Below are 13,664 nucleotides of genomic sequence, written 5' to 3'. Positions count from 1 at the left end.
TGATTGAGATGCATTGCACCCCGTTCACACCTGTTCAATTCGCCAGCTGAACTGAAACCTAGATATTTTTATACAATATATTCTGCATCCAAAATCTTCAATTTAAGACCATACCTTTAAGAGTACAAAGCTAACATCATAAAAATGTGTATCCCTAAAAATTGGTGTATATTCACTTCATAGCTACATTTCTTATATACCACATAGACCTTGTAGCTCCAGTAAAAACCTGAAGAAATGTGTGATACTAAAAATAATTTGGATGATTAATAATGTTAGTTAGATAATGTGTTTGAAATTACAAATAAAAAATGTAAGAGCATTAACAACTGTGAGGTTTAATAAGAAGCATGTGGAGCCTGGTTTTCCCAATAGAAATGATATATATACCTGGACAGGAGTTCCGAGTACTGCTACACTGCTTGTGTGTGTGTGTGTGTGTGTGTAGGTGGAGGATTCTGTGGTCTCTGGAGGTGGGTCTACTCTGGAGCTGGGTTATCTGGAGGAGGAACGAGTGCGAGTATTGACCAGGGTTGATGAGCTGAAGGCCCGAGTCACAGAGCTTGAACAGCAGCTACAGGAGTCCAAACAGGAGGTAGGTTGGGTGGACACACACACACACACACGTCAGAAGCTCTCAAGTCCAAATGTAAAACTAATTTGACCAGAATTTACCCAACAATATCTGTTATTTAAACCCAGCACAAATCTATAGTTATCATTTTTTGTTCATTACCTGTTCCTCTGGGCAATGCTAAAAGGCACCATCATGTGCCATGGTACTGCTTTTGAGTATGGAGTCAGTCAAATTCACACTGTTTATTTGTCTAGGCTATCAGGAAGGGACTGTACCCTGTATCCAAGTATATATCAGACTCTTAGATCCCACAGATTACACTGCTTAAACCTGTCCAATTCAAGATCTGCTTTAGAATAAATAAAGTGAACGTCACCTCATCAGCGATCTCGTCACTGTCTGCTGAAGATCTTAAGCAATGTTGGGGTAATGTTTATTAAAAAAATAATCCATTACTAAAGACTAATTACTCTTCTGAGAATGTAAGTGTAACAGTTTACTGATTATCACCTAGACATGGGAATACCTTTCTTCATGGTTAATCATTAAAATTCAAAGATCTATACCCAGTAAGAAGTAATAACGAGCTGTTTCCGTTTGAAAATCGAGCCTATATTGTATCTGTCGTGTTGATGTTATCTCTTGTTCAGCATATGGACCTTTATCTGATCTTTATCAGTTAGATTATATCAAGATGGGTGCTTCAACAAATTGCAGAGTTTAGAATATGCTTTCTGCTCTGGTCACATTTAAGATCAAAGCTGCAGAATTGATGCAGGTAGCACATGCAGGTAAAATTCTACACAAGGACAGGCACAAACAGTACATATAAACAAAAAGCCCTGTCTGTAACTAACTGCTGTGTTAGACATTAATAATGCACACATTAGAATCAGTAGCTATAATTGTTATGCAATACAGCACACACGTGAATTTGAAACATGACCTGACTCTGTCCAATCTCAAATCCACCTGCACACACCAACAGACCTAGGTCACAGACACAGTTTTACAGCATTTGCTTTTGCAAGTGCTTGAGTTGACTGGGATGAACTAGTTTGACATCTATGAAAATACATAAAGAAATACCTGTTTAAACCACCTCAAAATGCAATATTTGGTGTGCCCGTTTGTCTCGGCACCACAGCACCAGGCATACACACATTCATTCAGAAAGTGTGTGGTGTAAATCTGCTTTAGACTCACAAAGGAGACCCCTACCTAATTAAAAAGCATAAGAGGTGGATTATAGGAAGCAATGCCTTGAGGAGCAGGGAATGTCAGTTCCAACTCAGGTGTGTGTGTGTGTGTGTGTGTGTGTGTGTTTCTATGCAGGCAGAGATGGAGAGGGCTCTGCTGCAGGGTGAGAAGCAGGCTGAGCTGGAGCAAATCGAGGCTGAGACTGAAATCATCAACCAGCTGCAGCACAAACTCCATGAACTGGAGAGTGCTATTCAGAGGGAGAAAGACAAGGTACACACACGCAACAAAAACCTGCACATTAAATACACACAGAATGATGCAAAGCTCCATTACATTGATTTCTGTTATCAAAAGTACACATTTAAAGTTGAATTAGAAAAATATTTCATCAGTGTGTCTATTCACCCATATAACTAGTATATACAATTTCCCCTTAACTCCAAATGCAGTCAGCCAGCATGTTTGGTTTCTGAATTTGCTTCTGATTTTACATTGGATTCACCAGGAATGACAAAAAAAGGAATGCTTTGATCACATTAATGTGATAAATTAAGCATGCACAGGCCTGGCTCCACTAAACCCAACATTTTTTACAAATCACTGTATTGGCAAGTGCCAAAAATGCTGAAAAGCTAGCTGTGCGCAGGCAGTATAAAATGCTACAGTTTTTCCAAAATGAGTGGAATAGATTTTTCTGTAAATATGGCTCTCATGTTGATCAGACAGGTCCATCATACATTTCTTGCCCATTATTTACCTTAACCATTATATACTTCAGACACCAAACATATCTTGGATGATTGACTACAGTATAAAGGGTAAAATTGTGCCCAAAATCTTCAGAGAAGTTTAGGTATTTAAGAAAAAAAAAAAAAAACATTCTCACATGACATTTTTGAGTGTTGGAGCCACAGCTCTGTCCAGCTAGAAGTGTGTGTATATGTGTGTATGTGTGATGCTGGTGAGCCTCTCTGGACTGAACAGCCTTCTCTGGTCTTTGACATTCCTTAAAGGCATACTTTTCTCCAGGATGGCCACTCCAGACCTATGCTGGTCACTTTTGCCATCCCCAGGTAAAAGAAATTCAAAAAGAAAATTAAGGGACACAGTTACAAAACTACTCAAAGCCATTATCCATCACATCCAGCCATCTCCATCAGAGGATCTGAGGAGTTTATAGTTTCTCTGGTTTAGTCAGAATTAGCAGATATTTTAGTGTTGTTTGTAATAAAGACAACATTCAAAAGAGGTGAGATTACTGTTTTTGGGCTCTCGTCAGGTCCTCTACACACACAGCTTGGCTTCACTAATCAGCCTCCATTAACCCCTAACCCACTCATCGCTTCCTTCACACTCACGCCTTCTCCTCCTCTCTCTCTTTGTCTGTTTCTCACATTCCCTGTCTCTAAGCCTTTTAGATTAGCAAAATCTCAAACTTGGGGATTAGCGTGCTGGCTTTAGCAGCATGAGTGGTGATCCCGTCAGACTCAGTCAGGCTGAAGTTTCCTGGAGTGTTTCGTTCAACTTAGCACTTGCTTTCCGAAGCTTCTCGTATGGGTCAGTGTGGTTTGTGGTGGCTTTTCCTGTTAGCTGTTCCTGTTTTGTATGGGTTATTCGTGCTAGTGGTAATGGTGGTCGTTCTTGCTAACTTGCACCATGATGGTCATTGTATAGGTTTTACGTAGCAGATAGTGGGGCTCTTGAAAGATCTGAGCTTGTTAGAAATGCACACTTCTCTAAAGAATATATACCACTGCAAAAAGTATAATAATAATTCATTCCTTTTTCAAGTGATATTTATGAGGAGATCAGATATTATTTAAAAATGTAATTCATAATAGTCATGAATTGAACAGGGAGTTAGAGATAAAACAACAGTGTCCAAAACTGAACTTCAAAAAATGTTTAAACGGTTTAGAGAAATATGGGCCCCTTAACAACCATTCAAGACATGGTTAGAGTACGGAATGTGTCACTATCAGATCAATTTTCACAAAATAGAATGCAAGAAGCCGTTAAATGTCCCATAATATCATAAGATTGACATATTAAACAGTGTCATAGTATTTAACTTGACAGTATTTGTTATTGTTGAGGCTCCTGTGCAATTAATTGATAAATGCGTGTTTCCCTGTATGATGGCAGCTCCACATACACTGCTCCAAAAAATTTGAGGAAAACAAGTCAATTCAAATTCAGGTATATCCCTCAGTCCTGTTAGGAAACAAAAGCGACTGTGAATCAGTCTGAAGATGAAAGGGACCACAGATGCACTGGAGGAACAACAGTGAGACACCCCCCCAAAAGGGCATTTGTTTTGCAGGTGGCGACTCCATATCCCTCCTGACTGATTTAGTTGTGCATATTTCTAGTATTCTTGGTACTACTAGTAGCATGAAGCGATACCTTTTTGCTCCTCCAGGATTTGCTGGAGGTTTGCAGTGTCTCTCAGCATAGTTTAAAGAGCATTGAGGAGATGCTGTTATACGAGGAGAGCTGGACAGGGCAGAGAAGGCATCAACCCAGCAGCAGGACCAGTATCTGCTGCTTTGTGCAAGGATGACTGGGAGGAGCACAGCCAGAGCCCTAGAGAATGACCTCCAGCAGGCTACTGGTGTATGTGTTTTTGATCAAACTGTCAAACAGACTCCAAGAGGGTGGCCTGAGGGCCCAACATCCTTTAGTGGCATGTGTGCTCACAGCCCAGAGAACACCAGAATTGGTAGCTCCTGATTTGGCACCACCTTCTCTTCACAGATGAGAGCATGTTCACACTGAGCACATGTGACAGACGTGAAAGTGCCTGGAGATGCTGTGGTGAATGTTATGCTGGCTGCAACATGACCCAGCATGATTGCTTTGGCTATGTGGTCAGTGATGGTTTGTGAAGGCATATGTTTGGAGGGTCACACAAACCTCCAAATGACAGCCAGTGGTACCTTGACTACATTAAGTATTGGGAGCCCTGCCTCGTGTTGCCAGAGTGTGTAAGTAGTTCCAGGATGATTCAGGCTTACTGATGACCAGGTCTGAGAAGAGATCCCCCAGGACACCATCTACCATCTCATCAGGATGGAGACCACACCGCGGAGTCACATTAAGATTTGTTGTGATGAAATTCACGCAAATTGATTTCCAATGTGATCCAGCCATCAGTGGTTGATGATTTTGGTTTCCACTGACTGTCCTTAACAACTTAAACAGTATATATGAGTAAAGATTTTCAACTTGAATCTTTTGATCATCGAGATCCGATGGGGAATTTAAGTGTTCCCATTGTTTTTTGAGCAGTGTATTTGCAAATGGAGCCCACAGTATAGAATAACAAACAAAAATAGCTTCAAGCTCAGAATGAGAGCCAATATAATCAGTACAAGGGAAAATAAAAAGGTTTAAAAATTAAATTAAACAAAATGTTGATATCTTTTCTAAGGAAATGTTGTTTGAAAGGCCTTGCTCTTTGAAACAGTCAGCGGCTACGGCTAATTGAACTAATATAGTTTTTATTTTTGGCGCAGGTATTGAGTGTGTTGACTGAATATTGCAGGCTGGATATGTGACATAAGTGTTCACACTGTAATTTCCTGAAGTCCCACTCAACAATCCCATTTGTCAGAATATGAGTCGTTTCATGTGTCTCTAGTTTCATGTGCTAGTAATGAATGTTAGATTGGTCTTGGATGTTTCAAATGCCCTACTCTGTCCAGTAAACCTCTATAAATATTTAGCTTTTAAGGGTACAATGTTCTCTACTCTCTGCTGCCCCAATGGGTTAAAAGTCACATTTGACTCAACTGCTAAGACAGAGTAAGGAAAATGTGTGTTGTAATGTGGCTTGGAATGTCTTATTGTCTGGGGGTGGGGGGGGGGGGGGGGGAATGCATGAATGTGTTCTGTATGCATTCAGGCATGTGGACGTAAGACCTAGAACATTCTAAAGACTAACTTGAGTCTTCCAAGGTAATAATTACACTGCTGTTTCAAATCTTTCTCGCCGAGATCAAAGAAAGAGAAAGCTAGCTATGAAAGAGTATACATTCTGGTAGCAAATGATTGCCTAGGACATAGGAAATAATTCAGCTGAGAATCAGGTGGTAAAACTTCATGCACATACCAGTGGAATATTCCTGAAGTAGGACTCTGGCTAAGACATGCCCGAGAATAGAAGCCTGTTAGGACCTGCTGAAGATCTTCAGTCCTGTACAGCCTGGATATGCATAAATGTAATATTTCAGTGAAGCCCATTGTATGTAGTTTTTGTTCTAATGAATGCAGTAGGTTTAGTCTTTATCTTCTCTGTTCCAACCAGATCTTTCATGTCCTCTAACCTCAGATGCTTGTGCATGGCGTGGATTTGAGCAGTGTGTTCTCTCTCTCTCTCTCTTTCCCCTGGATGGTTTCTCTAGGAGAGGGCTAATGTTGACACCCAGCGGGAAGCCCTGGAGAGGCTTCAGGACGCCTACAATGAGTTGAAGAGCCAGCTCCATAACTGTCCCGAGTCTCTAAGAGAGCAGTTACAGGACCAACTCAAAAGGGTCAGTCTCGCCCCCACAGACACAGTGCAGCTGTCCACAACCTCGAATGACCCTATGTGCACACGCATGCACACAAACACACACACAAAAGCTCCAACCTCCTCTCTGGGCACAACACACATTACAATCCCCAGCAGTCACTTCTGAGTGATATTTCAGCAGCAGTGAGACTTTGGTATGCATGATGCAAATGCAGATGTATGATGCTGGGCTCTTTTTGCCTTTTGACAACAAATAATTAATGGCTAATACTGTGACCTAAAAAAAAACATCTGCATCATGTTTCACAAGGTTCCAGTGAATTGTTAGGTAGCATTTCTGCTAAGGATAAATAAGGATGGGCATTTTGACGAATGTTCATATTTGAGTATGTATAAATATGAATGAAAGGATGTCCTGATTACTGCTGTAAGGGAAAAAGCAGGCCAAAGTTAGAGACCTGGTTTCACTAAAAAAAACAAAACAAGGGTTAATACTGAGTGTTACATACTATATGATGGAGACTTGCCATCCTCTACACTTGGCCTTTACCGCTTGCTTTTCTTTATTAGAAAAATATATTTCTCTGTTTTTTGACCCAGCTAATATCAGCCCAAGTAGATATCCTAGTTAATGAAAAAGCCAAATCAACGTCCATTACACAATCTCTGGCTCCTTAAAAATGTAAAAACATATTTGAAACCTTTTTTGGTCCATTTACCTCTGAAAAAAATGTCACAAGAAAATGCACACTACAAATACACAAAAAATGCAATTGCAATATTTGAATACTGGAATATTGAATGGTTAGCCGAGCATTCGAGTAACTATCCATATCCCTGAAACTGAACCCAAATGAAGACTTAGCATTGTCCTGACAAAAACAAACCAGAATTCTGAGTGGACCTGTTCACCTTTAGCCATGCTAGTTTTCAAATGGAACTATTACTTATTTTCTGCTGTATGCCACCTTTCATTAGAGTACATGTACCAGACTGCTGAAGGGCTGTGTGGAGATTTTTGTGAAGGGCAGGATACTGCAGTAAGCTGTGTCCTCAGTGTACAAGTGCTCTCTACAGCTGTGCACGTCTGTTCTGATCTGCTGTGTTTACCTAAGCTAACTTTAACCCCTAACATTCATACTAATCTATTAATGTAGAGATTTACTGGTTGAAAATGTCATCAACATTCCTCTTTTCTATGTACTTGTGCTCTAAAGATTTCACCATTTGGGATTCAAAGGGATAGCTGTCTTGTCTCTTTGGTTACTGAAGGACATGTTTTTACAGAACGCTGCGCCGTTTGAGCTTTCCGCGAATTTCTACATTTCGTTAGTTCTGCGCTCATCTGTGTACAGAGAAAGCATCATGAGGCAGAGTTTTGGAGACAGAATTTTTGATGAGTAGCCCTCTTTACATAGAAAAACCCCACGGGCTGCTCTGAGAAAGCTGTGATGACAGAAACTCTCTCAGCCCCCGGGCTTCACCATGTCAAAAGCTTTCGGATGACACTACATCAAGCGTTGCCCAATGTCCTTGAGATCTGTTTTTAAAGCACCAGGGATTCACTGAAGATCAAGAGAAGTTTTCTTCTGAGCAGCTATAGAGACAAGATCAACATCAGAGTATCAACAAAGTCCTAGTGAACTACAAATGCTTATAAATTTAAAAGTGGCCATGTCAAGGGAAACTTTTTCTCCTAAATATTAGTTTAATGTAGCACTGATGTTGCCTGTTTGTTATGTCACACACATTTACATGTTTTTGCTCTTGCGTCCTATATCCCTTTAGCCCAAGTCCATGGTAGGTGGATTGGTGACACAAAAGTTGCCACACAGACACCTGAAGCTGCTTTCAGACTCAGGCTTGGAATGTGAATGTCTTTTTTAGGAAGCAGAGACTCTGGAAGCAGAAACCAAGACATTTGAAGATCTTGAGTTCCAGCAGCTAGAGAAGGAGAGCAGTCTAGAGGAAGAGCGCGAGACCATCTCTCAACAGCTACTGCAGGAGAGGGCCCAGTACCAGAGCTGTGTGAACAAGAGGAAGGTACACAATGCACATAAAGTATCTGCCATAGTTGTGTATGTACTGGTATGTTTCTCCTAGTTACAGACAGTGCTAAATACAGCATTATTTTTTAAAGCTTGGCATACTTATGTGGCTGCCTTTTTTTAGCTAGTAGGGTACTGTCAGCTGATCTGATGACCAGGGACAGGCATTTCTGTCCAATTTTATATACAAATATTAGAGCGACATTCAAAAAATGCTATGGGGGACAAGCTACTGCATACAGTTGGTGTGTCAGATGACTGTACAGGGGACAGTGATTTCACTATTACTGTATTATGTTAAACCCAAATCCAAAATAACTGAAATGCCCACCAAAAAATATATCAAAGTCTGTAAATTAAAGGGACAAAAGTTGTAATGAAAATGAACTGCATTGCATCCCATAGCTGTGCTTTGCTGCTTCACAGCACTGGGGTGCAGAGGTAGTCTGCTGGGCTATTATATCCATATATATATATATGCAGTAGGCTTTCCGTTTACTTCTTAGGACTCTCTATATATAATAGCTCTAATATATGCCGCAAGTTTTACACTGCCCTCTGGTGGAATGTAGAGAAAACAGACATGTCATAATTGTAATTCTGTTTTTAAACATTCCTGAGTGTTTGAATATCAAGCAATTTTGACTCTTGCTCATGACATGTCTTCAAAAAGTGCCAAATCTAGGGCTGGCTTGGATTATCCTTTCATATATCCTTAGAATATCTTCTCATGTTGGTGTTAGTTTCCTTGTTTATTATTGTGAATAATAGAGCATGTTTTCAGGTCTATGCCACTGCTGTTGCTTAATAGACAGAACATATTTGTTTCAATATTTCCTTTGCAGGAGAAGGTGTCAGCGCTGGAGAACCAGGCATGTCAGCTGGGTCTGCAGGCCACTCAGGAGTGCGAGAGACTGGCCAAGGACAGGAGTGTCACCCTGCAGCTGCTTCAGAAGGTAAACAGTCTGCATGCCTTAGTTTCTTCTACACACTTTCTAAATAATATGTAATGTACCTTACAAACGGTTTGACCACTTTTCTAAATTGATCGCATATTTTTAATAATCTTTAAAAATGAATATTCAATATTATTGCCAAAAAAACAGCAATGACAATCTGGTTTTAGGAGTTAAATACACTTCTTGAACACCTAAGCCAATATTTACATTCATAAGTAGTTGGTCCTCATTAGTAAAATCCTCTACTATTCTGGAAAGGTTTTAGACTATTGTTATAAAAACTTTATGGCATTTGGCTACGAGTTTTAAATAAGATGCCATTATTGGTCATTCGAAAAGTGTTGAATGGAGCCTTCCTTCGCTTCAGAGAATGCAGTTCTACTGTTCCCCAGTGCAATGCTGAATGGCTTAATATACCTGTACCTATACATGGAATTGGGCATGGTGACCTTAGGCCGATATATTGATGCTCCATGCTCTTCTGTGGAGATGGGTCCCCCCTAAAATAGCAGAACTCAGTAAATGCAAATTGTGTTTACAGATTTTCTGGTATATAGTGTAAGCTTTTATCTGTACCAAAACAAATGTTTCCCCATGTATGCATGGGTTTTTCAGGACAAGGAGCGACTGGTTCTACTGGAGAAGAGATACCTCAACTTAACCGGAGGCAGAACTTTCCCCAAGGGTTCTAATACCATGAAGGAGGTAAGCTTTTATTATTTTTTGCTGCAGAGTATCAGTAGTTGTGAATGTTGGAATGGTGTGATAAAGCACAATGTGAAATGCAATAAAACAACTTCATATCTCTCATCTGCTTTCTAATATAATCTCTAACCCATTCTGGTCCATTTTACCCTAAATGGACTCTCAGCTCATTGACTTATTGGAGGTTTCATCACTTTCCAAGTGAGACCATTTTACTTTTAAAGTGTATAACAGTGGGGATAATGCTTGCTAAATTCCAGCTATTGCAAAACCAAACTGATTTTCATAATTGTTATGTTATGTTTCATAATTGATTTTCATAACTGATTTTCATAATATCTGCGCGTCCTGGTCCACATCCTATAAATGATATCCATCGTATCTGAGCAGGGAAACAGGAAATGAAAGCCCTGTGAGGCGAGCAGTGGCTCACATGTAAACCTCTAAACAGGATGTGCTTCGCATCAGCAAGACTGACCTGTTTATATGATGCCCCCTTCCAGAATCGCCTCTGCCAGCCTGCCGTTCCCTATTTTTACACATCCTCTCACAGTTTTTATCCCAACAGTCCTCAGGAGGTAACAGAGCTAATGGCCAGAGCATGTGGCCTGAGTGTGTTTCTGACCCTCACTAAGCACTCACATCAAAACACTGACCAGTAAATTCCCCGTCCACTCACACTGTCACCTTGGACTGTGCAGCTGGATCTTCACATTCTGAACACTCACTGCTTTGATCAATCCAGTTGTTTGTAAACAGAGCCAAACAGAGCTATGAAAGGAAGTCACTCCTCCTGTGGAAATAGTTTTCTCACAATGTTGTTTGTGAAAAAGTGCGTCATATAATGCTCCTATTGTACATGAATGCATCTGTTGAAAGCATACAGACAAATTGAATCAGTACAAAAGATAAAAAATTATAGAATTAGAGTGAGAAAACATACTTAATTCAAATTATGATTAATAAAATACTGTAAATTATGCTCTGGCATTTTGTTTGCTTTTCTTTGTTGGTCACCAGAGAGAAAAATACAGTTATAAGGAGTGTCTTGATGATTCATAGGGTAAATTACTTCTTAGCACTGTGTTATTAACTTGACTTTGTCCCTTTAAACTGACTTAAACATGCTGTCAGAGGAGTTAAGGCATGTGCATGTGAATGTTGAAACTCAACAGTGTGTCTTTGTGATTGTTTCTATCATTGCATTAATAGTTGCACAAGGCATTCTTTATACTTGGACTGATTGTGATTTTTGTTTTCAAACAAGAGTTAAAGCTCATTCTGAGCACAGTTTGAGTTGGTGGGCGCTGCTGATTTATTAGTTTAACAAGAGTATTAAAATATGCCAGGTGTGTTATTGTATTTTTATTTATGTGAAATTGCATATGATCTGTATGTTAGACCTAGAGATTTAGGCACTGATTCGATATCAATTACCAGTATCTGGCTGTCTGTCAGAGGAAATTGTGAATTGATATCAGAGGAAAAAAGAAGAATGAATCCAAATGATTCCAGAAACAAATCTTTCACGCTTACAACATTTAGTGAGATACCTGTGAGTATTAAATAGTTTTGAGTTTAATAGTCTACTTTTAGATGTCTTGTTTCTCTATATTAAAAAAAAAAATCACATTTTGAAGTGTAGTATTTTTAAACAATAATTTTTAAAAACCTATATTGGATATTTGATATGCTATCTTTAGCTACAATAAAAGGTTAATACATTTAAATTATACATTTAAATATATATATATATATATACATACAGGGGGTCCTCGACTTACGACGTTGATCCGTTCCTATGTCGCGTTGTAAATCGATTTTCGGTCGGAACATACGTACATACGTAAATAACATATTGTAAGCACTTATCCTATCCTAACGCAGTTATTATCAAAAAACACCTCGGTCCCGAGCCGCGTAACCGTGTATTCTTCTGCCACGAACATCAAACACGAAGTTCGCGTTACGACATTTACGACGCAAAACCACTTATGTCGAACAAGGCTTTATACAGTAAATGTAACCATGAAACATCCTAACTCAGGACTGACATAACCCGAGGACCTTCTGTATGTATGTGGGTGTGTGTGTGTATATATATATATATATATATATATATATCATACACACACACACGTTCTTATTTATTGGCTCCAAGTATGTGTGTGTGAGTGTGAGAGAGATGTACTGTATGTAAATGACTGACAGTGTGAACTCTTGTCCTGTGTGAACATGCTGGCTGCTCTCAGGAGTACTGCCGGATGGAGGATGTGTGTAGGATGTATGAAAGCAACCCTCAGCTCAGCAGCTCCACTCAGCATGGCCTTTCACTTATGCCTCACCCAGCTCTAGCTGCTCCCCGCGAGGTATCATAGCGCTCACACAGTCTTTCACCTTTTTTTTCCCCTCTCTCTTTTCATCATCCTCTTCCCTTTCTTAGCTCCTCTTGCTGTCTGTGCTTGCCAGGCTGTGTTTAGGCTGCATACTGAGAAATTCCATGCTTTATACATGACCTATTTCTTGGGTTCTGCATTCGTGTAGTCACTGCATTATTAATTACATTGTCGGTGAAATTAAAGGAATACATCAATGTGTTTTAAACTATCTGCCTCTGTCTTTATCTGCCCTATCTGTAGCGTACAGCTGTATGCCACGTTCCACTGTTTTCTACTTTATTATGTGTCCTTTCTTGAAAAAAAACTGACAGTTGGCTCTTATTTTAAGCCCATTTTCAGAAAATGGTTTTCAGGGAAATGATAGCAGTATGAACCAGAGGCAGAGAGAGATTAGGTTGGAAACACTTAATGCACATTTCCTTTAAAGACAAAAATAAAAAATATTTCACATATATATGTAATGTAATGTAACAAAACAATACCAAGAGTGAATATTAATGCTTTTCTCTCTTTAACTGTTTGAACTCTGTCTTTCCCCTTCTTCTCCTGCCTGTGTCTGCATATTCCTCCTGATCTCCAGGACTATGTCACTGTCAGCCAATTAAACCAGATCTATGGGATGCCAAAGGTGGACTCCTCCCCCACCTCGCCTGCCCAATCACGTCAGCCTCCTTTCACTGAGCCCGCCTTTTCCTGCCTTCCTTCCCCTCACGGCTCCTCCTTTTCTCTCTCTTTTGAGGTGTGTCCGTATTCCCTTCTATGAACCTCTTGTCCCCTAAAGGTCATTTCTCCTCCTACTATTCTACTTACGTTTGTTCAATTCAATCTTAGAAACATAACTATGTGTCCATAATTATTCAATTAATTGTAATTTTACCAATTAAACTATTCAGTTAATCAGTTTCTATTAAACTTAGTCACTATGTCAGCATAAGGTAACAAACTGTAGTCCATCTGTTAGCATTTGTTAGCTAACAACTACCCACACTAATCTGTCACAACAGATAACTTATCTGTGGCAGTGAACACACACACAGTAGTGCAGTAGGGGCAGAGAACACACACCCAGAGCAGCGGGCAGTCATGCTTAAGGGCACTTCAGCCATGGATGTTTCTGCCTGTCCTGGGGATTGAACCAGTAAGGGTACCAAGCCCTGTCCTCTAATCATTAAGCCAAGGCTGCCCCTTATAAATAGATGCCCCATCAATATATTTTCTCAGAAATAAATGTGATGCGTAAAATTATTGTCATTCTAA

General features: G+C 39.8%; 1 protein-coding gene across 4 annotated transcripts in view; it reads left to right on the top strand.

Moving 5' to 3' along the window:
• phldb1b (pleckstrin homology-like domain, family B, member 1b) overlaps positions 1-13,664 on the top strand; it is a 109,428-nt gene that overhangs the window by 76,759 nt on the left and 19,005 nt on the right. The window contains exons 8-16 of one of the 4 annotated variants that reach the window (XM_066662533.1): positions 449-595; positions 1,913-2,050; positions 2,794-2,853; positions 6,187-6,315; positions 8,184-8,339; positions 9,190-9,300; positions 9,919-10,008; positions 12,261-12,377; positions 12,988-13,146. In XM_066662533.1, the coding sequence (XP_066518630.1) occupies positions 449-595; positions 1,913-2,050; positions 2,794-2,853; positions 6,187-6,315; positions 8,184-8,339; positions 9,190-9,300; positions 9,919-10,008; positions 12,261-12,377; positions 12,988-13,146 (1,107 nt within the window). The remainder of the gene's footprint in view (positions 1-448; positions 596-1,912; positions 2,051-2,793; positions 2,854-6,186; positions 6,316-8,183; positions 8,340-9,189; positions 9,301-9,918; positions 10,009-12,260; positions 12,378-12,987; positions 13,147-13,664) is intronic. The other 3 variants (XM_066662534.1, XM_066662537.1, XM_066662536.1) reach the window with 3 other exon arrangements.

This window comes from Hoplias malabaricus, chromosome 1 (genome assembly GCF_029633855.1).
Source record: "Hoplias malabaricus isolate fHopMal1 chromosome 1, fHopMal1.hap1, whole genome shotgun sequence".
Taxonomy (NCBI): domain Eukaryota; kingdom Metazoa; phylum Chordata; class Actinopteri; order Characiformes; family Erythrinidae; genus Hoplias; species Hoplias malabaricus.
Note: the sequence above shows the minus strand (reverse complement) of the source record. Positions and strands in the feature narration are given on the sequence as shown.